Source organism: Cavia porcellus, unplaced genomic scaffold (genome assembly GCF_034190915.1).
Source record: "Cavia porcellus strain 051 isolate PalLab524CR breed Dunkin Hartley unplaced genomic scaffold, mCavPor4.1 scaffold_17, whole genome shotgun sequence".
NCBI classification, from domain to species: domain Eukaryota; kingdom Metazoa; phylum Chordata; class Mammalia; order Rodentia; family Caviidae; genus Cavia; species Cavia porcellus.
Window position 1 is genome coordinate 15984402 of NW_026947500.1, and position 27314 is coordinate 16011715.

General features: G+C 48.2%; 1 protein-coding gene across 3 annotated transcripts; it reads left to right on the top strand.

Moving 5' to 3' along the window:
* The first annotated feature begins 151 nt into the window (after positions 1 to 151).
* On the top strand, positions 152 to 25344 carry Diras2 (DIRAS family GTPase 2). Of its 3 annotated transcripts, none has more exons than XM_004999867.4 (2): positions 152 to 291; positions 21991 to 25344. In XM_004999867.4, the coding sequence occupies exon 2, from the start codon at positions 22022 to 22024 to the stop codon at positions 22619 to 22621; it is 600 nt and encodes a 199-aa protein (XP_004999924.1). In that variant the 5' UTR covers positions 152 to 291; positions 21991 to 22021; the 3' UTR covers positions 22622 to 25344. The 3 variants fall into 3 exon arrangements, with proteins under 3 accessions (XP_004999924.1, XP_063083326.1, XP_063083325.1); XM_063227256.1 differs by lacking the exon at positions 152 to 291 and adding an exon at positions 325 to 828; XM_063227255.1 differs by lacking the exon at positions 152 to 291 and adding an exon at positions 326 to 884.
* The last annotated feature ends 1970 nt before the right edge of the window (positions 25345 to 27314 follow it).

The following is a 27314-nucleotide window of genomic DNA, read 5'->3' on the forward strand; positions in this document are numbered from 1 at the left end:
CTCGGGGGCTGTGGGTGGGGTCATGGGTGGGGCAGGGCTCAGGCTGAGGCGAGTGGGCGGGACCTAGAATTGTGGGCGGGGTTATCGGCGAGACAAGGGCTCAGGCTGCGGCGCCGGCGGGGCTGGGGGCGGGCGCAAGCGGTGGGGCGGGGCGGGGCGGGGCGGTGCGGCGTCACGCCGGCAGGAGGAGCGCGCCCCAGTCAGGGAGCCGCGTCCCACGGCAGACGCGGTCCTGCGCGCGCGAGCCCAGCTGAGCTCAGACAAGCCGAGCGAGACGCGCGGTCTCTCCAGGTAACGATCGGTCTCCTGCGTGCGGGCCGGGGTGTCCGCGTCCGCATTCTCGCGGGTGGGCAGGTGGGCGCGGGCCAGCCTCGCGCGAAGGTGCGGGAGAAGACCTCGGCGCCTGGCTCGGGACTGGGCTCCCTTTCCCCCGGCAGCTGCGAGCAGCAAGCGGCGCGGCTCGGAGGGTCGGTGCCTCGGTGGACGTGGACATAGGTCTGCGGAGAGAGTCCGCAGTGCGCGGCGCCCCCCGCTCGCCCTCGGTCTCCAGGCGTCTCCGCCTCGCCGTGGGTTCGGGGCAGGGGCCGTGCCCGCTCTCCGCGCTCCTTACCCTTTCAGCTTGGATTCGCTTCTCGGGGCCCCAGCGGCTCCAGCTCGAAGCTAGACCGGCTGTGCGTCCCCGCGTGGAGGGCGCAGTGTGGCGCACCGCGGCGGGATCGGTCCGGCGCCGTGACACAGCCTGCGGCCCCGAGGAATTTCACACCGCGGCCCTGGATGTCTTTCCCGGCTGCTGCGAGGACCCAGCCTAGCACATTGGAACTTTTCTGGGTCAGCTTTAAACATCACTTTGATAACGTTATTATTGCTTAGGGATATTTTTTTAGGTAAGGATAAAAGCGTTCACACCCGAATCAGTCCCCATGCGCTTTTTTTCCTGCAGGGTTTGGGTTTGAAGAGGTGGAGTGGGAGGGAGAGACAAGAGGAAGATAAAATTAGAATCAAACAGATTTGTAAGGAAGTTATACTGGTTTTTTTGTTTTTGACTGAAATTGCAAATTCTGCACAATTCTAGCCACCCTGCTCCTTCTGGAGGTGGAGGGGTGCTTTGAGCCGGGCACAGGAAGACCTCGGCTCATCTCTGGGAAATGGAGGTGGGACCGCAGGAGATCTTTACGTCCCGTTTGTTTGGTAGATGGCATTGGCTGGGTTCTGGGGCCGCGTCCCCGCGGACGCAGGGTAGGGGTGGGAGCAGTGGGGCGATCGCTGCTCTCCACAGCGCAGAAGGCGCCCACTTGGCCCTGCACGCAGGAATTTTGTGCGGAGGATTCAAGCAGAAGCCTGCAGAATCCGTTCTTATTCCTGCTTTAATAGAGATGTTCCTAAAAAGAGACTCAGAAAACGCACAGGTGCGGCAGAGCCATTCCAGCCAGAGAAGGCGAGGGCAGCTCTCTTTCCCTCTGTGTGGTCTGATCCTGCCCTGCACGCCATGCAGACGCCTCTCTCCACTAGAAATGCATTAGTTCAGCGGTGCACGGCGCACATCTTACTCAACAGCAAAAATGTTGGAAAAATAATGGGGGTGTTTTGTCAGGAAGAAACTGTACCGCAATAATAAAAATACATTATTCATTCTCATTTTGGTGCTGTGGTTGAGATATTGAAAATTAGCCTACTGATTTTGAGGCAGAATCATCATTTCACAAAAATGAGTGCCGTGCATTTCTGCACCTAAGAATTTCTTTGTGGCAAAGAGGAGCAGTTAGTTGCCTGGGGGGAGGGATTGCCTGGTGGTTGTAGGGGAAAACAGTGGCCTGTGAGTTCCAGCTTAGCCAGGGTTTCCCACTGTCAGGAGGGAACTGGCTGTGTCCACCCATCATCCCTCTCTCTGATCGCAGTGTTGACTGTGGACAGATGTCTCTTTCAGGGTTGAACTGATTTCTGTGATATTAATTGGTTTTGACGATGATTTCTCCAGGAAAACAGCTGTTCTTAAAAGAGAAAATGATGGTTTTTGTGTTGTTAAATTGCTGATGTTCTCTCAGAAGTTAAATTTGATGAATGCATGCATATTTAAGCATGAGGTTACAATTATTTAATTGCTTTCAAATAACGTTTTTGTTTTAATCGTGAGACACACTAGCCTCTTCTCACTGACAAGGTATGAAATTTTTAAAGTGCTGGGGATAAATGCTCCCTTACTTGCCGTTCTGTCGCTGTTGTACATTCCGAAAAGAGCATCCTTGTGGCTCTGTCTTTAGTGCAAAGGAATACTCTCCTGTAGAGCAGCACTGTCCAGTGGAAGGAAAATGTGAGCCACATAAGAAAACTAAAAGGAAACAGGTGAGTTAAGTTTAAAGAATGTATAAACCCAATAAATGACCACAGAAGAGCACAAAGGTGGAGAGAAGCCAATAGGCATTGAAAGATGTAATCAGTACAAGCAGCAGTGGGCCACTTCCTGCTTTTTCCTGTGCCCTCTCATACTACCCATGGCTTTGCCCTGCCTCAAGTGCCCAGCAGCCCTTGTAGCTATTGGCTGTCATATTGGCCAACACAGTTAGAGATTGTCAGTCCACTGACAGTCAAAAAGCTAAAATGTTAGGCGCCACTGCCAACTAAGTATTGCCCAAAATAAATACACAGATAGTGTCAAGTTGATACGAGACATGCTCTCGCCTTCTTTGCCATTAACTAAATGCATAAACTTGAATGTGGTGTTTACCTTTTTATCAGCCAGCCAAAGGACGGAACCAAGTCCTTTCTGTGGCTACATGAAGAGTAAACTTGGAGCCAGTTTGCTTGCAGGCTGGAGCACTGTGATGGCAGGCATCAGGGACAGTGTGTCCTGGGCATCACCGTCCTACCCCTTACCAGTGCCTGGCGGTTGAGGTTAGCAGCAGAGCCCAACTCTCTCTGGACGTTTTCCTGAGAGGGAGCAGCAAACATACTGTAGACAGGCAAGCAGCTAGCGGGTCATGATTTGCCATGTGGTTGGATGTAGACCACAGGTCTTCAGTGATACCCTTTACGCTGCAGGTCTTTCAGTTTGTGTCTGTTTATGGTGATGCCACTATATAAAAGTTGGGCGAGGTGCCACGCTTGATCATCGCCCACGCAGGCTGCAGTGGTGAAACCCAGACCTTAATGAGTTTAATGAAAAGACGGCGGGAGAGAAGCGTGGAGCGGAGGGAACTGCTTCCATGGGGCAGTCTCAGGATGGACAGGGTGGGGGAGAATGGAAGGGATGGTGTTTTCACTGAAGAAATTTCAGACAGTATTTTTCTAAAGCTAATGACTGTCTGGAAAATAGTTACTTCTCTGAGGAAATGAGAGAATGCAAGGACTTCCCATTAGGACTTTCCACAATAAACACACACACTAACACACATACCATGCCAACACACTAGTACACGCACATACCCTGTATGCACCTCACGGCTGCCACACGCATCCTGCTTCAGGTGCCCCACACTGGCTCAAATGCCTGTTAGATCTCCAAGGGGGCCTTGGAGGTAGAGGAGGGGAGGTTTTACTTTCTTTGTCATCCTTAGGTTCTTTTTATTTTTTTAATGGGAGCAATCTGGTGACTTTTGAGTTCAGAGATTAAATTAGGTTGCTGGACAAAACTGAAACAAGAATTGAAAATGTAAATATGGGAGAATTTTTAATGATCTCAGAGAATACGCACATACCACTCACTTCTAACACAGGGTCACCCAGATTAAGTAAATGCAGTTAAATCAGTAATGAGAAATAGAGGCTCAACTGGAAAGGATCAAAGAGTTTGATTATACCCTGCATGAGGCAAGATAAGAGGAAGTAACACTCATACCTCAGGGGTAGGTGGTGGAGAACCTGCTGGAGGTTTTGGAAATCAGTGGTCAAGCCATACAGAATTAAAGATGGATATGCCCTTTGATCCAGCAGTTCCAGTTATAGGAGCCTTTTTTCTACTTTAAAATGTGATGAAATAGTTCGCATAGGGCTGTGGGCAGAGCAAGATGTCACTCTGTGGAGTCCAGGCACCTGATAAGACGGTTGTACGGTTCTAAACACCCCAATGTAGACAGAGCTGTGTGGAAAAGAACTCTGCTGTGCTCCTGCGTCTCCATCTCTCTGACTCGATAGCTGTCCGTTGGTGCTTCGTCTGACCACCTACCATTGTCAGTGCCAGATCACCATGGTCGTTACCTGTGTCCACGTGTCTCATCTCTCACAGATTTGCTGTTTCATTACCAGCTTGTCTTTTTCAATGTGATCTGTGCTCTTGGCAAAGAATTCTTCATAGCAGTGGAGACGGTAATCATGCTGAGTAAGTTGCCATTTTGAATTAAAGTGAAATCCGGTGCCCATTATGTTACTGCATTGGAAAAATATTCAGCTTTGTTTTTTTAAATTTTTTTTTGTATTCTAAACCATGAAGTATTATTATTATTATTTTTTGGAACCGGGGATCGAACTCAGGATCTTGGGCTTGCAGTAATATTGTTTTTGCCTTGCTAACAGTTTTGTGATTTTCATTAACAGTGACATTTGGAGAATTTCTCCAGGAGATTTTCGTATCTGTCTGTTGTAGTTACTTTTCTTGTTGCTGAGACAAAATGTACAACATCCAGAATTAAGGGAGGAAAGGTTTATTTAGATCACAGTCAGTAGAGGTTTTAGTCCATAGTCAGCTGGCTCCAAGGCAGAGTGGCACGGCAGAGGGCATTGCAGAGGAGAATCAGTTCATGGTGGGCAGAAGGTAGCGAAGCAAACAAGGGGTGACCACAGCAAGGGGTGACCTCATTTCTTATCCAGGCTATTTGCACCCTTCATCCTAGTGCCCTTGATCCTAGCAGTGCACCATGAATCCGTTCCAGTATCACACAGTCTGCCTCTGAAAAAGCCCTGCCTACGCCTGCGTGAGGCTTTGGGAGGCATTGAGACACAGCCATAACACTGTCCTTTAGGGCAGTCCCAGGTCCCATTGGCGCTGTTACCTTGTGGAAACATGAACTGTGTTTGGAGCACAGGTGTCTTGCACCACCAGCCTGAGTGAGCCAATAAGATCCAAGCATCTTCATTGTGAGACTCGTACTAATTAGGTGCTGTACTTACCAGGAACTCTCTCTTCTTATTTTTATACCGTACATACATCCCACCCATGCTCCACACAGAGGTGGATGCTGCTCCACACGCACAAACACAAACCTCCCTATGGGACCTTTTCAGAGCTGAGGTCAAGGAAGCCCTTGGAGGGTAAAGCTCTGCTTCCTCCGCCTTCTTCCTGTTAGGAAGACAGAGCACCACATTACCACCTTGCTGCTTTCTCCTGAGACCTTCAAAGGCCGATACAACGGAGTTCTGGGTCTGACCTTCATCTCTACCCCTCCAGAGGCACTGAGGGCAGCAGGAGGTGGAAACTGCACCTTGGACTTCGTGGCCCTTGAGGCATTGTTCTCCCCTTTCCTGTTTATGAGAGTAAACCTCAGGTTCCCTCCTGCACTGAGCAAATTCTTCATGCACACTTCCAATGGGCAGGCAGTGCTCAGGCTTCAAGGAGACAGTGATGCGTGCAGAGGGTAAAAAGCGTGTCTGGAGCTTTCATATAGTGGGAGGAAATAAGAGACCACCATGCTGGAGATTGAGGTCTTAACTTGAGATAGGTAGCCGAGCACGTGGTCGTTAAGAAAGTGGGTGAGCTGGACCTGTGGGAGGCTGGGCCAAGCCCTGGGGATGTGTATTTGTGGAGTGAACCAGGTAGAGGAACAGCTGGTGCAAAGGTACTGAGGCACAGGCATGGTGGGCATGTCCAGCACCTGGAAGTGCCACTTGTGGCTGGCATGAAGTGACAGAGGCCAGCATGGTGAGAGGTGGTGGTGTGGGCACAGGCCTTTACTTTAGTGCTTGCTCGCAGGTTGACAGAGGCCAGCATGGTGAGAGGTGGTGGTGTGGGCACAGGCCTTTACTTTAGTGCTTGCTCGCAGGTACAGTTCTGAAGCCCAGGGGTGAAGACGTCAAAGTGGCCGCGGGTGCTGCTGCAGGAGCCCAGGTGATGAAGGCGTCACTCTAAGGCCACCAGTGATAAGCATTGCACCCAGAAGATGTGAGATGGGCGGGCCACGGGCCCTGAGGTCTCCAGGGCTCTGGTCCTGGGAAGATGGAGCAGGGAGTGTGGGGACATGGTACATGGCTGTCTCCAAGGCATTGCTTTGGAGAGGGAAGAGGCTCAGCTTGGCTGCAATTGGGGTTGGAGCTGTGGGTGACGCTGATGGTGGAGGTGCTGGTGTCACCCTGGCTAGTGGAGGGTGTGGAGAGGGCAGAGCCAGGGTGGAGGAGAATCTTGTCCCTCAGGGCAGGCGGTGCTCCGCCCCTACCAGCGCAGGCACATGGTTCTTAGCGTGACCCTGGCCTCCTGCCCTTCCACTCCCAGTGGTCCCTCTTGTGAAGGGCCCAGCCTGTTGCCATCCTGCTCAGAACCCTCCAGTGACCTTTGGTCCTTCTCAGAGGTAAAGCTGAAGTTTTACTGGTGATTAAGGCTTTCCGGAAGCCATGTGGCCCTACCCGGCACTGCGCAGCTCTTTGGAGAGTGCCTTCCCACCTCCCTGTCCCCAAGCTACAGACATGTGTCATGACATTCTTGACACATTCATGTGTCTGGACCCTGGTCCTTTGAAGCCTTGCATTTGAAAAACGTTGATAATGATTTAGACGTGTGACTTTCAGTTATGCAGATTGGAAAAGGTGTTTCCTTCCTTGTTGGATTTGCACTCTGGGGAAAGGCAGGTGCTGCTGCCCCTTGGTATCCGAGGGTTGCTGGCTCCAGGGTTCCCAGGATACCCAAATCTCCAGGTTCCCAAACCCTTGTGCAAAATGGAGAACTGTATTTGTGCATAAACTATACACATCCATGCCTACACTTTATTTTTACCGTAATAGCTGTCCATACCATCAGATATAATAAAACCAAACAGAATAAGCCAATCAAAATAGCATGAAAGCATATTTTAAAGAGAACAAAATCAAACAAAAATAAAACAGAATAAAGCCAATCAAAACAAAACAGCAAAAGTGATACAGGATTTCAAAACAAGATAGTAGGAAATCCACAGTGGCTACTAAATCTTCAGAATTGCTGCTCATATCAGGCATAATAAAATCAAACAAAACAACAGAATAAAGCCAATCAAAATAGATTATTGAATAAAATGCAACAAAGAAAAACAGTGAGAACAATACTGGGTTTCAAACACAAGACAGAAGGAAATTCTCCATATTTGCTATATTGTAATCCTGTTAATAGATGCTCAGACTCCCAGCCTCAGGCCTGCAAAGTCAATCAGACAATACAAGCATTAAGTTGTTTTGGTGCGTCAATTGCTGTCAACTCAGCTTGTCCTCCGAATTAGCTGGTTGCTTGGGGCAGGTGGGTGTTCTTGTCTCCAGCCCACACACCAGTTGGGTCATAGGAAGGACCAGTCGGCTTCTTGTTTTTCCTTCAAGATGAGTATGGCGTCTTCTGACTCACAGGAAGGGCAAGTTGGTTTCTTGTTCCACTCCTGTACCTAAATGACTTCTGTATTTTCTATACCTAATAAAGGCAAACTTTGTGGGAATAGTTTATGGGACAATAACATGGAAGTGAAAATCTCAACATGTTCAAAATAAAGTGTTTTTCCCATAGAAAGTTCATCAAGGTTGGCCGAATCCATGGACTCTGATTTGCGGGGCCATTGAGGTGCAGGGCCAAGGCAGTGACATAATCAGCTTTAAGTATCTCTTCACAAAATGCTTTCTCCCTGGCTTGATTGGTTTTCCAAAGTAGGTAGTGTGTCTGTCGTGCTTAGAAATGTTACCTTGGTGTTACCAGGATGAAGGAATCCTATTCAGTTGTGGAAAATTACCTACCATCTGGCACGCTACCCAAAACCTCTTGTCAAATGGACTGTGCTGGCCCATGTGAGCAATGGTTCTTCCATAAAAGGGAGAAATGTGCGACTTGATTTAGTTCTTCAGCTCTTATTTCTGTGCTGCAAGATAACTGGGGAACCACCCTATGGTAGCATTTGCCTCACAGTTACTCCCATTTTTGTATTAAGCATTAGACAGATTATACTGTATCTTAAAGTTCTCCCTGTTATGTGTTAAAAATGAAACATCTCGGTGCATAATGCCCAGTAGCTCCTGCCTGCTCTTGGCTTCAGCTTCGCCACACTGCCCTGATAAGTGACAGTGACAGCTCATGTCTCACATTTGGTTCCTGTCTGTGAAGTTTTTTGTTGCCATTCTGCGAGTGGTTCCTTTTATGTAGCTATTTTTTTTTTTTTTTGTCTTTTTCCTTTTTATCGGTACCAGGGATTGAACTCACGACTGCCTGCTTACAAGGTAGGCACTTATGCCGCTGAGTTAAATCCCCAGCCCCGTAGCTATTTTTTTTTTTAAATGACTTTGTTTTCATATAGCTTCTTTACAGAATTCATTTGTTTTCCTCAGTATCACTTTCCACTGTTGGCTGACACACAAAAACACGTACTTCTGCAGCACACAATCCACGTGTGACGAGGGCTCTTGGGTTCCAGAGTGGACAGGAGGTGGGGCTGTGTGTGCAGAGACAAGGCTAGTGGTCCCTGCTTCCGGCATGGGTGCCTGAGTAAGGCAGAGTGAGACAGTGAATTAGTATGCGGATGGGTCCTGAGAGGAGGATACGTGTCCTAAGAAAATATTTCTTATAAATAAGAAATTTCTTTTTTTTTTCTTTTGGAACTGGGGATCAAACTCACAAACTTCAGGATTGCCAGGCAGGCACCAGCGCTGCTGAGATAAATCCCTGGCTTCAGAAATTTCATAAATAAGAAAATATTTTCTTATTTATTTCTGTCCTATAAGTCCTCCTATAGAACCTTAAGAAAGGAATATATTTTAGTCTGACTCCATGCATCCTACTATATTACTTATTATGTTTCACCACAGGAGGAAAATAAGTGTGTTTTCAGCGGTTTGTAGCCTTTTCCCTATCGATAAAAAACCTCAAGCGAGGATTCCAAGCATTTCCAGTCAGGCGCATGTAGTTAATTTTGTAGCACTTTGGATTAAGTGTTATGCTACTGAACTTTGTGGAAAAGCGCATACAGCTTTGCTTGGTGTTGAACAGTGTGGACAGGCGGTCCTACATGAGGAGAAAGCCCTTTTGTATTTTCTACTGAGTATGTTTAAACAAGTAAAAAGTCACAGATGAAATCAATTTAAACTGTGCACTTTAACCTGGATACAGTGCGCTATCATTGCAGCTTATAACCAGCATCAGAATCACAGGCGAGACGTGAAACGTTCTTTTGCAACGCGTGTTTTCATTGATTTGCTGCACTGAGGCCGGCGGCTGGTGGCTGCCAACAGCGATGGTTTCACAGGACCAGCAGGACAAGGGGTAGAGGTGCGCATCTTACGTGGGCTTGAAGCTTTAGGGTGTGGGGCCCGCAGAGATCAGAGTGGCTGTTTGCCGAGTTTGTGGCTGCAAAGGAGAAGGTCCAGCTGTGCAGACTGTGTACACACAGTGAGTCTTTGCTTTCCGCGAGGCGTCGTTGTTAGTGCTGGGAGTGTCTGCCCTGGAGGCAGCGGGTTTATCATGGGTGGTAAAATGTGCACAGCATTCACATCTTCCAGGGCAGAGTTCCCGGGCACCCAGCACTCTGAGGACAGCAGCCACCAGCACCCGACGTCTCTGCACCTCATCTGGAGAAGCGAAACTCCACACCCCTCATGAAACCACTCCCAGCACCCCCAGCCAGTCCTGGTCACCCACTCTGCCTCGTGTGTCTGTGGACTTGGTCACCACACTTGGTGCCTCGTGAAAGCGAAACAGGACAGTATTTGTCCTTTGATGGCTGACTACGTCACTTACCATACTGTTCTCAGGGTTGGGCCACACTGTCTGTCGCGTGTGTCACAGTGTTCTTTTAAGGCTTTGATACTCCTTCCTGTGTATGCACTGCGGTTTATTAATCTGCTTCTCTTTATGTGGACATCTGGGTCTCTTCTGCCTCTCTGCTGTCCCGCACCGTGCCACTGGGAACACTGGTGGACAGGTGTTAGGGTCTCTTCCTTCTTGGTTTGGGGTGTGCACCCAGAAGCGGAATTGCGGGAGCATAGGGTGGTTACGTTTTGCAGTGTTACCACAGAGGCTGCACCATTCTTGAGTCCCACTACATGCAGAAAGGATTCAGTTTCCGCACATCGTTGTCAGCATTTGCTGTTTCCTTTTTGTAAGTACTTACTCTCATACACGTGTTCACCATTTATGTATCTTCTTTGCAGAAATGTCAAAGTTCTTCATTCAGGTTTTAGTTGGTTTGTTTGTTCCTTTGTTGTTCAGTTGCATGAGTTCTTTCTGTGTTCTGTATGCTAGGTCCTATTAATGTATGTGTTTCCTTTTCTGTAGATTCTTGAAGAGTTTTCTCAATAGTATCCCTTTTATACAAATAGCTACTTACTTTGATGAAGTCTAGTTTATGTAGAATTATCATAGGCCATGAATAGCCAGACCAGTCTCTTAAAAATTTTTTTTTGAGAACTCATACTTCCTAATGTCAAAACCTACTACGAAGCCACATGGTACTGGCATGTACACAGACATGCAGATCCATGGAGTGGGATTAAGGATACAGAAATCCTTGGGTTACAGTTGATTGGTTTTTGGCAAAAGTCCCACTCCCCTCAGTTGGGAAAGACTTGCCTTCCTGGTGAACAGATGAGATGGGACGGCTGGATATTCTCCTGGGAAAGAATGCAGTGGACCCCTCCCTCACACTGCACATAAGAATTAACTCCATGTAAGAAATAAAATCGTACAGCTCTTAGAAGGCACAAAGGTAAATCTTCATGATCTTGGATTTGGTAATGGATTTTTAGATATGACACCCAAAACTGAGCAATAAAATAATCCCTTCCTAGTCAAAATTTTTTTCCTAGTCACTTGCCACTTCTGTACTGGTTTACTTGGCTGACACTGGAAACGGCCCCTGAAATGCACGTCTGGAGCCCTGTGTTCCATCAGCTCATGGTGGAGGAGGCCCTGGGCTGCACACGGCAGGTCAGCGAGCCCTCATAACCCGTGTGACGCTTCTCCCACGTGTGCAAAGCCCTGGCCTCTGTCTGTCTTTGTCTTCTGCGGTTCACTTCCCTGCAGGGACTAGCATGCCACACTGGGTATTGACCAGGGTGATGGAGTTGTTTATTGTCAACATAATTTTTCTTTTTATTTCCTTTACTGACCTGGAAAGAAAAGGAATAGAACAGAAATGGACTAAAATAAAGTCAAAATCTTGGCAGCTTTACAAGGGTCACTAACAGCCTTTTCTTTGCTCCCTGGCCTTCTTCTTTTTCCCATGTGAACCTGTTTCAGATAAATTCAGCAAACCTGTAGACTTATTTGTCACTTAAAGATGAAACTCCTAAACACACACCTGAGCCTTCCTGGCTGTGATTCTGCTGCTGCCTCTGTCCTGACCCTGCAGGGAGGGTGGCCCTACTGTGCTGTGAAGCAGAGTCCCTGAAGGAGGGAGCCATAGATGTTCCTTTCAAAGGCAGACATGCATTTCCACTATCCAAGGAATCTCTCAGATTGTCTGTTTCAATAAGAAGGTGCTGAAAGAAGCCTTTATTTGAACCAAGAGTCTGAAAATATATAAAAATACATGCAAATATATAAATATAGATGATATATATATCATCTATACTTACATCTATCTATATATATACACCTTACAAGTGTATCATTCTGGAGGATTTATGCTTAGTTGAAAGCTGTTTATGGATTTCTTTTTAAAGTATACTTAGGCATGTTGTAATATCAGAAATAGTTCCTAATTTTACTTACCTCATTCGGCTTGCATGATTAGTATGTTTAAATGGCCTGTCAAGCATGAACTTCAAATATAGAATTTATGCACAATGAAGAGAGGTTCAGTGTCACCATGAGGAGAGGACACTGTGGGAGCGAGGTGGCCAGGATCTGTCTACAACTTTCTCCTGTACAGTCCTGTGCGTGATGCTCAGTGGTAGGGCTTCTGGACACCTGCAGACAGAGCACAGAATATCAATGTTTATTTGAGACAGTGTCTTACATAGTAATATAGGCTGGCCTTGAACTCACAGTGATCTTCCTGCCTCAGCCTCTCAAGTGCTGGGATTATAGGTGTGCACTATCACCCCCAGCAGAATACTGATTTTAAACTTTAGAAGAAGTTGTAAATGTTATTATCTCAAGAACACAAATTTGGTGTATATTTTAAAATACAGTGTCATGGACAGAAGTCAGGAGTGGACTGCCCAGTACTCCCATGGGAAGCGCGCCAGGGTCCTGTGTTGGTGGCAGTGTGGGCACCCAGGGGCAGGAGGGGCGTTTAGCAGGGGGCCCCTGTGAATTCTGCTGTGGGAGCCCTGGTGTCCCAGCGCCAGCCGGGGCCTTGCCAGCCTCACCCTACACCCTGTTTCAGCCTCCAGAGCCCGAGCTGAGGAAAATGCATTCCCCATGGGTTCCCAGCTTGTGGATTTCACCCAAGTAACAGGCAGAGGCAGAGGCAGACCTGAGAGCTGAGTGATGTTCATGCCATGACCAGGTGTGGGCCTGGGTGCCAGGTCAGGACCTCAGTCCGTCACTCAGGCCTGAGTGCCTGAATCTGATGGGTAAGGGTAAGTGGCCGAGAGTGAGCTCGGACTTCTCTGTTTAACAGCAGTCACCTCTGCGAGGAGAGACGGGTAGCTGGTGGTGGGAAGGGGCTTCGAAGAGAGATGGGCAGCTGGTGGTGGGAAGGGCTGGCTGGGCTGGAGGAGCACTTGTACTCTGCCCACACTTTCTTAAACCAAGGGTGGGCTATGTCGTTTCATATTTGCTCTAAAATTTAATTTTGTTAATACTTATTCAAAGTAGTCGGTCAGGCCTTTCTGCTACTCTCAGTAAACCCAGTGGTTTGGGTGGGACTGGTCAGTTTGAAGCTGATCATTTGGAGCTGGTGAGTGTTCCTTTCCCGCCCCCTTTCTCTTCCTCCTGCATCCTTCTAGATGGTCCCCAATGATCTTTACCCCAACCTCTCCCACCCCGCCCTGACCCTATGCCAGCTGTCCTTTCCCGTTCCTCAGTCTCTAATCACTTTAAGGTGCATTAATGAATCTTTCTAGTTTCTCAGCATCTCTCCGATTTCCATCCCCTTCAGTCCCTTTGATAGATTTTCTTCTTCCTGCCCATCCCCCAGTTTGTCATTTCATTAAAAGTTGGCTCTGTCCAACTCCTGCTCTCCAGATCAAAGCCTTGTTTTCCATTTCTTTCATAATTAATTTCCCAGCAGCACTGTTCTTACTGCGGTAGTCTGAGGGCAAATCCTGTTGGGTTTCACTTTTTAAAAATTTTTATTTTAGTTCATTAGTACTTGCTTGTGGTAGGTAAGCTTACATTTCTCACGTGGAGTTGGTGCATGCATGGAGCGTGTTTTAATTTGTTTTTCCATTCCATTCCCATCACAGAAGGGACATTCAAGCTCCCAATCCTTCTCCCTTTTTTGTACGTTTTTGTGTTGAGTGATTTTTAAAATTTAGGGTTTCCTTCTGTGATAATTTTAAAGGATAAAGTCACCCAGAGTAATCCAGGTAACCACCTGCCTGACAGCAGAGGTCAGCCTCCTGTGAGCTTTCCCTCCAGGTCCCCACGCCCCTGCTCAGTGTTTCTCTGTTGGGTAGTAGTGGCTTTGGGGTGGGTTGCTGCGCTGCTCCTGGTCCTCCTGTTGCTCCTGGTCTGAAGGTATTCCCTTAGTGCATTGTTTCCCTGATGATGAGCAACACGGAGCTCATTCCCACTGTGGATATTAGGGTGTTCCCATAGTTTGGCACATCTTCACTGTCATGAAGGATTCCCATCCCCACTGTCAGTCATCACCTGTTCCCCTCCAGGGGCTCACCCCCCACAACCTAGAGCCCCAGAAATGCTTCCTGCATCTACTTGGTCAGTTGGCTCTCTGTTACCATGGCAAACGCCCAAGGCAATGTGCTCAGGGAGGGTAGGGCAGCCCACAGCTTTGGGGGCTTCCTGTGATGGTGTCCCCTCTGTAATGGGTGATCATCCACCTGTGATGGGTATCCCCTCTGTGATGGGTGTCCTCACTGTAGTGGGTGTCCCCTCTGTGATGAATGACCCCCTCTGTGATGGGTGTCCCCTCTGTGATGGGTGTCCCGTCTGTGATGGTGTCCCCTCTGTAATGGGTGATCATCCCTCTGTGATGGGTATCCCCTCTGTGATGGGTGTCCGCATTGTAGTGGGTGTCCCTCTGTGATGGGTGTCCTCTCTGTGATAGGTGTCCCCACTGTGATGGGTGTCCCCTCTATGATGGGTGACCCCCTCTGTGATGGGTGTCCCCACTATGATGGGTGACCCCTCTGTTCTGGGTGTCCCCACTGTGACGGGTGTCCTCTCCGTGATGGGTGACTCCACTGTGATGGGTGTCCCCTCCGTGATGAATGACCCCCTCTGTGATGGGTATCCCCACTGTGACGGGTGACCCCTTTGTTCTGGGTGTCCCCTCTGTGATGGGTGACCCCTCTGTTCTGGGTATCCCCACTGTGATGGGTAACCCCTCTGTGATGGGTGTCCCCTCTGTGATGGGTGACCCCTCTGTGAGGGGCCTGGATGGGCATCACTGTGGGAGTAGACTTGTTCCCCTCATAGCCAGCACTCCCAGCCCTGCCTTCTCTTGGAGACTGCAGCCCAGTGACTGAAAGAGTTCCTAGCGGTCCTACAGCACCCCAGTAGTGCTAGGTGCTGTACCATGTGGGCCTTAAAATGAGAACCACGGCAGTCTGTGTGTTTGTAGTCCTATGTGTTTCGTGTAAGTGGAATCATAGCAATGCTGTGGTCTTCTGTCCCTGACTGCTTCTACTTCACATGTGTTGAGGGTTCATCCATGCCCTGCCATCAGCCCTTCATTTCTTTCTTACTCCTGAGTGGTATCACATTATAAGCTGCACTGCCCTGCGCTTACCAGTAGCTGCTGAACATTTGCATTGTTTCATCTTGTTGGCCATTGTAGAGGTTGGGTCATGGTGTCACCTTGAGAAGCTTACAAGCTTAGCTGACTCAGCAGCTCTACACCCTAGGTCCCAGAAGACCCGCCCTAGGGCCGGCAGCCTGCTTACATGTAAGGGAGGAAAAGGGCTCGGCCCTCCCCTTTGGTCTTGTTGCTTCTGCCGCTCCAGCTGCCCTGAGCTGTTGCCCCTCTGCAATGCCGCCCTGCTCTGGAGCCGGCTGATTATGGACAGAAACCTCCACAAACAGAGCTAAATAAGCCTTTCCCGCTTTAATTTTGGGTGTTGAGTGTTTTGCCTCAGCAACGCGAGAAAGGTAACTAGGACTGCCGTGTGTGTGTGTGTGTGTGTGTGTGTGTGTGTGTGTGTGTGTGTGACAGTGTGTGTGTGACAGTTCACGTGCTGATCCTGTGGCTGCTTTCCTGTCTCAGGACATGCCTGTGTACAGGCATGGTGTCACGGGCTGATAATGGAAAGGCTGTGTTTCACTGTTTAAGGAACCAAGAATGCAGGAGCACAAGTCCATTTTATATTTTTGACCAACAGGGTACACTCTTGCACCCCTTTACTGACATTTGCTGTTTGCTGTTTCTTCCGATTTGTTATTGTTGGCAGCCTGGTAGTATGAGGCAGTAGTTTGCATTTCTTAGTAACTGACTGCCTTGAGTGTGTTTCCATGTACCATTTCGATATTGTCTTGGGAGGAATGTCTGCTAAAGACTTTTAACCGTTTTTCAATGGATTGTTTTATTGTAAAATTTTATAAGTTCCTTATATATTCTGTAATTAATCCCTTATCAAATATATAATTTTAAAAATTTCCTACCATCCTTTTTTTTTTGATAGTGTCTGTTAATTTTGATGAAATGCAGTTCATCTAGTTTCAGTCTTGTTGCTTATACCTGTGATATTACATCTAAAAACCATTGTTTACTGTAAGGCCATGAAAGGTTATACTTTTCTTCTGAGAGTTTTATAGGTTAGCTCTTACATCCAGGTCTTTAATTCATTTTTCTAATTCTGTTTTTTTTTTTTTTTTTTTTTTTTTGGTACTGGGAATCAAACTTAGGACCTCGCACTTGCCAGGCAGCTGCTGTGCAGCTGAGCTATATCTCCAGCCCTTTTTGTTGTTGTTTTGTGGTTTTTTTTTTTTTTTGTCTTTTTCCTTTTTATCGGTACCAGGGATCGAACTCACCACTGCCTGCTTACAAGGCAGGTGCTTATGCCGCTGAGCTAAATCCTCAGCCCCTTGTGTTGGTTTTGAGACAGGGTCTCACTATGTAGTTCAGGGTGGCCTTGGACACACAATGTAGCTCAAGCTGGCCTTGAATTTACAGCAATCCTCCTGCTCCAGCCTCCCAAGTACTAGGATTAGCGGAATGTGCCACCAGGCCCTGATCATTTGAATAATTCTTATATTGTGAGAAGGAGAGGGTCTAACTCGAGTCCTTTGCTTATGAGTATCCATTTGATCCAACGTTATTTGTTGAAAAGACTGTTCTTCCTTCACTGAGTTTTCTTGGGATATTTGTCAAAGTTAATTGACCATGAATGAGAAAGTTTATTTCTGGACTCTGGCTATATTCTATGTTCTGTGTATCTCTATATCTGTCCTGTGCTAGCACCACGCTGTTGATTATTTGAGCCTACAGTGAGTTCAAAGCATAAATCCTCTAGCTTGTATATACTCTCTAGCTTGTGTATATCCACTAGCTTGTATACATCCTATAGCTTTTTTGCCTTTTCTTTTTTCCTCCCACATTGTTTTGCTGTTTTGGGTTTCTTGAATTTTTATATAAATATGGGCATTATATTACCAGTTTCCACAAGAGCCATTGGGGGCATATTTGGAACTTACACTGACTCTGTGGATGACTCAGGGAATGTCATTGTCTTTACAATTTTACATCTTTTAGTGGATAAACATACACTGTCTTCCCATTTTTTAAGTTCAATTTCTTTCAACAATGTTTTGTAATTGGTGGAGTATAAGTTTTGGATTTTTTGTTAAATTTTCCCCCGAGTGTTCTTTTTGCAGTAATGGTAATGGAGGTGTTTTCTTAGTTTTGTCTTCAGGGTATTGCAGGGGAATTTTAAAATTGTGATTGTTGCTTTGTGACAGCTTGCTGAGGTGTTTCACTGGTCCTGCAGTGTTTTAGTGGGTTCCTTTGCAGGTTCATGGCATATGTGGGTTGAGGTGGTTTTCTTCTTTACTTTCCACTGTTCTTGGCTTTCCCATTTTCCTGCTTAATTCTTCTTGCTAATGTTCACTAGACACTGCCAGAGCAAAAGCCTTTATCTCCCTGCTGATCTTAGGGAGAACACATCCTGCCTTCCACCATCAAGTGGTAGGCCAGTGGGTTTTTTAGGTGTGCCTAGGTCTAAAATGCTCGCCCCACAAGGCTCCTATTCAAAGCTGGGGCTTGGGTGCGTGCTTGGGGGCACTATGTTCATGGATGGATCAGTCTGTTCCAGGCTGAATGTGCTGCCGGGAGGTGTAGCCCCCGTCACAGGAGGTGTCGCTTGCGGGTGTGCCCTTGAGGGTCCAGCTCTGGCTCTTGCCTGTTTTGCTCCTTGGCACTGTGGTCGAGCAGCCCTTCTCTGGCATGCCCTTCTGCCCCAGCGTTTCTGCCTTGGAGCCAGCCAGCTGTGACTGTACCCTCAGAAGCTGTGAGCCAAATTAACTTTCTTCCTGTAAGTTATGGGTTGTCCAGAGTATTGTTCCAGTGATGGGGAAGTGACTGATACGCAGGAGAGATTCCCTTTTATTCTTGGATATGTGTGTGGGGGTCACAAGAGGCTGCTGGATTTTTATAACTTTTTTATGTTTTTGCAAATGCAGAGATTGTCTTGTTTTTATTCTATTGATGTGGTACACCATGTTATTTAATTTTTCAATGTGAAAGCAACTTTGCATTCATGGTATAACTCCTACTTTGTTATGTTGTATAATCCTTTTTTATGTATTCATAGGTTCAGTTTTTTAGTATTTTGTTGAGGATTTTTGTATCTATATTCCTCAGAGACATTGTTCTATAATTTTCTTGTGATATCTTTGCTTGGCTTTAGTACCAGAATAAAACCCGATTACAGAATGATAATGTTTTTTTCTCTTCAGTTTTTTTTTGGGGCCAAGCTTGTGACTAACTGGTATCTTTTTGCTTTAAAGATTGGCTATAATTCACCAGGGAAGCCATCTAGACCTGGAAATCGTGAGTGGCTTTTTTTCTAGATTGCCATTAATCTATTTACCTGTTACAGTTCTAGTCATATTTTTTATTTCTCCTTGTGTCAGCTTTGGAAATTTGTGTCTATCCCATCTAACTTATATAAGTTGTTGTGGTTTGGCATATGGTGGTCATAAGAGTCCCTTACGTCCCGTGTAACCCTTTCATTTCTGTAAGCAGTGATGTTTTGTAGTACTAGTAGACAGCAATAGTGCCTTTTTTAGTCATTTGTCTTCTCACTTTTTAAAATGAATCTAGCTAAAATTTCATCACTTTTATTTATATTTTCAAAGAACCAACTTTTAGTTTTATTTATTTTCTCTCCTGTTTCTCTGTTCTTTATTAATTTCTACTATACTCCAAATTTTCCTGGATTTTGGGGGGGGCTTAGTTTGCTCTTTCCTCCAATTACTTTAAAGGTGGAATATTAGGTTATTAATTTGAGAACTTAATTATAAATTAACTGTAGTTTTGCCTTAAACCCTGCCTCAGCGTCCTCTGCCCCAGGCTACTGACTCTTCTTTTCCCTGGGCGTTCTGTTGCCTGCTTACTGTGCTCGGCTTGCGCATTATGAGACCTCTCCCCTGGGTTCCTCCTAGAGGCCGCCGGAAACTGTTCCGGGAGTTGTGTGAGTGGGTGATTGGATTGTCCCACGCACCATCCATGGCAGAGGAGGGTTGCTGTCACCTCAGTTTATAGCTGGGGCCAGAGCCACTCACCATGTTCTCTGAGTAGTGGTGAGTCAGATCTGAGGTTTAGTTGTCTCCTGGACTCTGCCCTGGGATTTTTGTACATTATAGAACCATTTGTCTGAGCTCGATATCCAGATATTTATCATTAACCTAGGCCTCTGTGCTGAGCTGCTAAACCGAGACCCAGTCACCCACTGTTTCTTGCTCTGTTTTACGAACCTGAATACGCACAGCTCCCCATCCTGCAGTCCTCCTCTGTCCTCTGCCTTTTATCTGGATGGTGCCACTACATACCTGCTCTGCAAAGTGACCACAGGGGCCGGATACACCTGCTTCCTGCTGTGCCAGGAATATCAATCAACCCTGCTTTCTGCCTGTCTTCTGCTCTGCCAGGTATCCCAGACCCAGTGAGATGTTTCTGGGACTGCAGGTGGAACGGGGTGTCCATTAGTCCTCCTCCTACTATACGGGATATACTGCACCGGTCCTGCACTGTTCTGCCCTCTGCTGCTGGGATCTCTTACTGGTTGAGGGTGGCCTGGTACCTAGAAGGTGTGGTAGAAATGCTGGTGAAATACAGGAATGCTTCTCAGCTGAAGACTGTCTTCTGGCTTGGGTGAGACGGGCAGGAAAACCTAGGGCAAGCGTGGAGCTCCTGCCCTGTCCCTCGTTCGTGGATGCGCTGGGAGCCTCACACTCCACCCGCCTCACTCCTGTGCCTCCAGCCGTTCCTCAGTCCTTCCTTACCTTGCAGCTGGCCTGGGTTCCTTCAGACCTCTGTCTTTCAGGACTTGCTGTGATATATTTTATTAAATATTTCTAAAGTTACCTTTTTTATTTCTGCCTGTCTCGCTTGAGGCCAGGCCCCCCGAGAAGAGAGATCCGGTCTTCTGCCTCTGCACAGTGGTTTCCTGGCCCCTTGCCCAGAGCCTGGCCTTTAGCCAAAGCTCAGTACATACTTCTGTCTTTGGACAAATGAGTAACAGAAGCCACTGATATTTTTTTGTTTGCTTGATATTTGCTTTCTATGTTTTGGTTGCCAGCTTAATTATAGAGGCATTGAAACACACGTGACCACATATTGAACAAACTTGTAAGGAGCATAAGCCATGGACCCAGAGCTCTTTTGGTGACAGTAGTATGTAGAGCTCCTTGAGGTATGTTCTCTTCCAGAGCGACCCTCACACTTGTCTGGAGCTAAATAACAATAATAGAAGGCGAGGTGGAGTGAAGAAGCTGCTTCCAAGCAGAGGGAGCTGGAGACAGAAATGTCAGATCAGGTTCCATTTACCTGTGATTTAAAAAAATAATCTAAATCGTGGGACAGTTTGTTCCAATGTTGCACTCCTGGATTGATCTTTATTATCTCAGAGCGTTTAATCAGGCTCCTAAACCAGGTGCTCCTGCGGACTTTTACTGTTGATGAGCTGTCAGACGTCTTTGTATCTTCTGTCCTTGTGTTCATGCTTCTTCAGTTAGGATTCCAAAGTGCACACAAGAATACCTGCATGTGCAGCGGCGCTGATGTGCAGGAAAATGTGCCTCACACAATCACAGATGGACAGATGGCAACTGCAGTCTGGGGCTGTAAGCTGATGTTCCCTCTGCCGGGCGATGTATTCATTATGCAGATGGGTATACTTCCTCTTGCTGTTGGTCATGTTTAATAATTTTTACTGGACTCTAAAAATGATTTTGCTCTGCAGTGCTTACTATCATAGTACAGCTTCTTTTGAGAATAGGAAAATGAAAATTTAGGACATTTCTGTTTGCTATAATGTACAAAAATCCCCAGGGCAGAGTCCAGGAGACAACTAAATTTTCTGTTTACCTGCAGAAAAGAGTAAATTCCATTTTTCACTTTAACGTATTACTTGTTTAGTTAAAGAATTGAATGGTGCCTGGTTCTCTGCTTTTTAATGTGATGTGATCTTACCTAACCCCCCAAAAATGGGTAGGAGGAAAGGTATTTGATAGTTTGTAAATGATTAAAACACATTTATACATCTCTTGGATGAAAAGTGATGTTTGTGATGAGATAAACGCATTCTATTCATTTTAGTTGCCACTAATAGTCTACAGAGTCACAGTGTGGTACTCAAGTCCATGTAAGTCTTGAAAATGAAGCACAGACAATCATTTGACCGTTTGGCGTAGAAATTAGCTATCCGCATCCATCTGGCTCAGGTAACATGTGAGGCACTGACCAGTCCTTCCTGCAGGTGACCTACAGGGTGCCCATGGTGTCCATGGTGCATGTGGTTTGTACTCCAGCCTTCCTGGATGTGTGACACCAGGGATGTTACATTCCCTGACCCTTCCGTTCCAGTTTCATCTCTGGAAACACCACCTGATCAGGTGGTGGTGAGATTTCGCGCACTAATATGAACATTCTTCAAATATGAAGAGTTTCTGTCTTCCTTGTCCCCTGCCTTGCCCTGCAGGATCCAAGAAGGAAAAAATTATACATAAAAAAGTCACAAATAACATACGCAGTACTTCAGGTAGAGCAGTGAAGGTATTCTATGACTGTGTGTGTGTGAGAGAGAAGAGAGAGAGAGGGCACAAGAGCAGGCGTGTAAGCTTGACAGGCGTGGTGACTTCCTGTCCTGGATTCTGTCAGGCTTTGCAGCCTTCCCTCATTGCAGGATCTGCATTTGAGCCAGCGAGCTCAGGTCCAGGTCAACAAAGACAAACAGCTGCTTCATGGGAAACTGAGGATTGACCAGACTTACTTGCTTTAGGATTCTAGAAATTTGCTGGGGGTTTAGCTCAGTGGAGTAAAGTGCCTGCTTCGCAAACTTGAGGTTCTGAGTTCAAACTCTGGTACCAAAAAAAAGAGAGAAAGAGAAAGGATTCTAGAAATTTGTAATTGAAATCCACTGAATTGCTCTTATGCCGGGAGAGCAAAAGTGAACTCGACCACCTTGTTTTTAAAAAAAAGCTGTCAAAGGAAGGTTGAGGATGTTTTTGAAGTTTTTAAAAAAATTATTAAATTTCTCAACATCTGCTTCCTTCGCCAGGCATCTCCCTGTGGATCCCTGAGCCCTCACCATGCCTGAGCAGAGCAACGACTACAGGGTGGCCGTGTTCGGCGCAGGGGGCGTGGGCAAGAGCTCCCTGGTCCTGAGGTTCGTGAAGGGCACCTTCCGGGAGAGCTACATCCCCACGGTGGAGGACACCTACCGGCAGGTGATCAGCTGCGACAAGAGCATCTGCACGCTGCAGATCACCGACACCACGGGCAGCCACCAGTTCCCAGCCATGCAGCGGCTGTCCATCTCCAAGGGCCACGCCTTCATCCTCGTCTACTCCATCACCAGCCGGCAGTCGCTGGAGGAGCTCAAGCCCATCTACGAGCAGATCTGTGAGATCAAAGGGGACGTGGACAGCATCCCCATCATGCTGGTGGGCAACAAGTGTGATGAGAGCCCCAGCCGCGAGGTGCAGAGCAGCGAGGCCGAGGCGCTGGCGCGCTCCTGGAAGTGTGCCTTCATGGAGACCTCGGCCAAGCTCAATCACAATGTGAAGGAGCTCTTCCAGGAGCTGCTCAACCTGGAGAAGCGCAGGACCGTGAGCCTCCAGATAGATGGCAAGAAGAGCAAGCAGCAGAAGAGGAAGGAGAAGCTGAAAGGCAAGTGTGTGGTCATGTGAGGGCCCGGCCAGGCCCAGCCCCGGGGCGGCTTCCTCTAGCCGCACCCCTCTCCTGCACCCTCCCCTCCCCTTCCGGGCAGCATGTCTGAGGCCCACATGTGACACACTGCATCTGCCCACATACCCTCATGTCCCTCCCTGCCAGTGTGGTCTATGCTGCTCCACCATCGGCCGCCCCCCTCGGAGCCACGGACCTGCCCGGTGGCAGAAAGGAAATCCTGCAGCCGCACAGGCCAGCTGAGGTGCCAGCCACTGTGCTCGTAGGCAGCTTGGCCCTTAGGAGGCAGGAGGACCGGATCCTGAGGAAGAAGGATAAGTGGAGAGGACACATATCATCTACATGTGTGTTGAAGTGTGTTAACCCTGAGCTACGGGTGCCAACCTGACACCAGGCGTCTATCCTTGCCCAGAAGCCGGTTTCACCTCAGGGCATGGGTGGCAAGAAGACCACTGTCCCGCTCGGACACAGTGGTTCCTTTCCACAGGTTTTTAAGTGGCCCCCAAGGATGCCTGCACCCTGTCCAGTCCCCTGCCCTGCCCTCAGGGCGTGGCTCACCTGCTGTGGCTCTAGTTAGCACCACCTTGTTAGCTGAGGAGAGCACTTCCTTCCCGTGCCATGGGGAGTACCCTGGTGTCAGCAGTCCTTCCGTGTTTGGGCAAGGGTGTCGTGACAGTCTCACAACTCGCAATAACGTTCCTGTGTTACACTGAGGGGTTAGAAATGCGACGTTCCTTTCCTTTGGTCTGGGAGGGCGACATCTGCCAGCCCTCAGATTTTTAAATAAAAGCCAATAAAATAGCTATTTTTAAACTTTCTTCCCCTTCTCAGACAGACTTCTTCTCTTAAATAACTTGGTCAGTACCCCGCTGGGCAGCAGAGGCACCCCATAACCAGAAGCACATCCATTTTTCTAAATGACAACACGCATCCGTGCCACACTCTGCACCTCACGGAAACACTTTGAAACTGTGGCGTTGGCTGTGGTTTTGATGATCTGGGTCCATGGAAATTCTCTCCTGGAGTGCACCGAGTTACCCAGCAGTCAGTTCTCTCGCAGACTCTTGGCTGAGAGCTGTTCGGTGTGGTGTTCACCTGAGAACCATTTTCCTTCTAATGATTGGGCACACGTGCTTAGCTCTTCAGACCGAGCCCCAGCCCCTGCTGGCTCCCACGCACGGTATGGCTGATGGCGGTGACTGCACCGGCCCTGGCACTGTCCCGGTGGAGCCCCTCCCTCGACATTCTGCTCAGCTCCCCTCTTGCACCACCTCTCCGCCCCTGATGTGTGCTGTGTGGGCACCCAGCATCTCTCAGCTCCCCTTCGGCCCTGTAGGACAGCCACTTCCCAGCTGTGCAGGAAAGGGATATTGGCAGGGGGGAAGGATGGGCAGGCATGGAGCCTGTGGGCACTCTCTCCAGATTCCCCAGGACCGTTCAGTGGGATCCAGCAGTCGGCTTCTCTCTCCTTATTCGTCGTGTTGTTTCCACTTCTGTCTCAGAGGCGATCCGTCTATCATTTCGGTGTGAACAGAACCTCATGGCCAACATGGGGTGCAGAGATTCTGGAGGGTTCTCTGCTGACCACAAGCTCCAGTCTGCCCCTCTGCCTGTGAGGCTTGCACATGAGCGCTTGCTACTGAGCACCCCTCCCCGCTGATCGTGGCTCAGGAGCCAAGGTCTCCTCAGCCTTTTGAAGGCAGTTACCCATATGTAACCATTCAGGGCTTTGTCAGTAGGAGAGGGTAATACTGAGAGTCAGGGCTTGTTCAGGACGAATTTTGTTCCTTCACATTTCATGCGTGAATTTAGAGGATAGCAAAGCTGGCGAGACCTCCACTCCGGGGCTTCACTTGGAGCTCACTCCTTGTGACCTGGATGGAGGACCTCAGTGGCTCTCACCTCATTTTCTAGGGCCCCCAGCTGAGTTGGGGCTGAAGGGGTTGGAGTGTAGAGCTGGGTCAGATGACTTTCAGCATCAGTTCGGTTCTGGCCCAAGTACATAGCGTGAGTTCTTGAAGACATAGTCTGCACTGCACACAAGTGCAGAGGTTTTGGACCCAGGCAGAGTAAGTTGATTTGAGGGTGGTGCTGTGGGATTAAGCACGGGCTCTGGCAGGTCGCTCTGTTCCCACTGTCCTTTCCACCCTGCGACAAGCCATGGGCCTGCAGTCAATGCAGCAAGACCCACATAAGAGCAATATCGAATTGTTCATTATATCTAAAATTATATATATTATATAATTTATCTTCCTGCATTTTTGAAGTATAAAGTAGCAAATTGTACATATCTGTAAGCTAGCATATTTGTCTCACTGTTTGTAATATTTAAGAACTGCTCACTTTGTAGAACAAAAAAAATGTATTAAATATTTTTAAAAACTGCTCTGTGATACTTTTCCTCCCAGATTTGTAGAGTGTTACTCCTGTGTGAGCTCTCTGGAAATCCCCCCCTCCCTTGTTGGTCACATGTAAATCCTTGAAGATATATTCTGGAGTTGAGTGGCCTGGAAGCCTGTGTGTAGACAAAGTATTTGCAGAGCATGACTTTTGTATATGTGGGATATCAACATGTATATATTTAAGGTATATCTATTGTTACAATTCCATTCTCTATTATATTTTATTTACTTTCCTGTTACAAAAAGCATCCTTGCGTGTGAGTTACCAGTTGCAGTGATGTCTGAAAATGATGGCCCATGTTACAATAAAGCTCAGTTGTGGAGCCCTGCTGCCCGTCCTGCTGTGTCCTGAGGGTGTAGCTGGTCTCTGTGGCTTTGCTCCACTCGCAGCCGTGACCGACACCTGCTAAGTGCCGGCCTGTGAGGAACCCGGGGTCCATGCCCGTCTTGGGTGGGAAAGGGCATCTTGCCTCATGGTTCCCTGTGACACCTTCCTTACTGGGCCTTGTTTCTGTGTGTCAGGCTTCAAGCCAATGGCAGAGGCTAGGAGAGTCTTCTGGAAATAGAATTCTCTCTTCTGCTGTTTCCAAGTGGGCGGCCTCGTGGCCTCTTGAGCCCCGGAGTTGTCCAGTTGATTAGTGGTCACCTATCAAAAGTGGCTCCCCAGACTTAGCACTTGGGCTCTTTAGCCCAGTTCTTTCATGAATAGGGTTGAAAGGGAACTGGCATTTTAGGAGAAAAATTGGGTTATTGCGCATTTTAAGTCCCTCAGAACTTGGGAGCTTAGCCAGGAAGGGGCAGCATCCCACACTGAGAAAGCTCTTCTAGGTCTGGAGTCCCAGGTCACTCTCCATCATCATTCGGTCCCCGTCACCGTGACCGATCACCCAGCTCTGTCCAAGGCCCAGCCCCTCCCTGAAGCCTCAGTCTGAAGCCAGCTGGGTGCTGTTTTCTAGCTTCAGGTCAGAATGGAGCAGAGATTTCAACAGGAACAAGAGAGGGAAGAAACGGGGGAGAGGCCTACCTGGTTAGATGAGCAGGGAAGACTGTTCTGTGCCCCTGCCCGCTGCAGGCCACTGCATGAAGTGGTGGTAGGAAGCCCCTGGCATTGATCCTGGCAGTTTCCACTTGGTGTTTATTCCTCCTGCACACTGTGAAATAAAGTTTCATTTTTGAGATACAGAAAACAGTCCAGAAACTACAAACAGAATCTACTCAGTGGCTCCTAACCTTCTACAAATGCTTCTGCAAATGGGGTGCCCTGTGGGTCACAGACAGCCTGCTTATAGGGCATGGCGCTATCTCGTCACACACGGAACTTTCAAGGCAACAAATAGAAACTGGTGTCTGGGGAGGATCCCATGCAGAAGGTGCTGCAGGGCAAAGAGCAACCTGCAAATACCAAAGCTACGGGCAGCTGTCCTCTCCCTGAGTCCCTTTGCAGCTCTTTGGTCGCATTGTGTGCAGGCCACTTTCCCTTCGGGGGCCTGCCCCCTCTCCATGCCCATCCGTCTTTCCCTATAGTTATTGCCATAGTATTCAGGGATCCCCAGTTCTGGAGATAATTAAAATCAGCAAGTGCCATCAGTTCCCCAGAGCAGGCACGCAGGTCCTCATCAGACTTTAAATGCGGCTGACACAGCACATCAGGGCCTTGGGATCCACGTGTCTGCGGCAGCTGGCCTGGGTGGGGCTGGGGTGCCAGTAGTTCCTGGTGGTGCAGGGCCCAGAGACCACCGAGGAGCAAAGCTGAAAGTCTGTGTGTTCTCCAGTGTTGGTGTGCACTGGAATCACCTAGAAGAGCTTCAGGTAGTAGCAGTCTCCCCAGGAATGAAAGGCCCCAGGGTACCCTTGAAAATACCCCTTTCCCAGCCGAGTTCCACTGGGCACGTCTGCCAACTCCCCCAGTGCCCTGAGCGGGGTGGGTTGCTTGTTCAGTCACATTCCCCTCCAGTGCATATTTGCTGGGAACCAATTTGGTGGCCGTGGTGTCAGAGTCTTGGCCTCGGACTGCATCCTCCTCCTCCATCATGGCGCCTGCAAAAGTTGATCTTGAAGGGAACTGAACACAGCCCAGCTCGCACCATCTGCACCACCAGGGAGTCACATCAGTGCAGGGTTTGAGGTGACTTCAGTGGTCTTGGGTATGAACCCCAATGCCTATTGAGAGTGCCCCCACTTCCCCTGTCTAGTCCCTGTCTGGCCCGTGCTCTGGCTATGGTATGGGTTCTGTTCCTGGTAACAACTCCCCTTCCTCCTATGGTCTTGGGCCAGTCTGGCCTGTCTCTGCTGA

Bases quoted from the DNA above. Each gene is read 5' to 3' on its own strand.
- Diras2 (XM_004999867.4), top strand. From the start codon at position 22,022: ATGCCTGAGCAGAGCAACGACTACAGGGTGGCCGTGTTCGGCGCAGGG.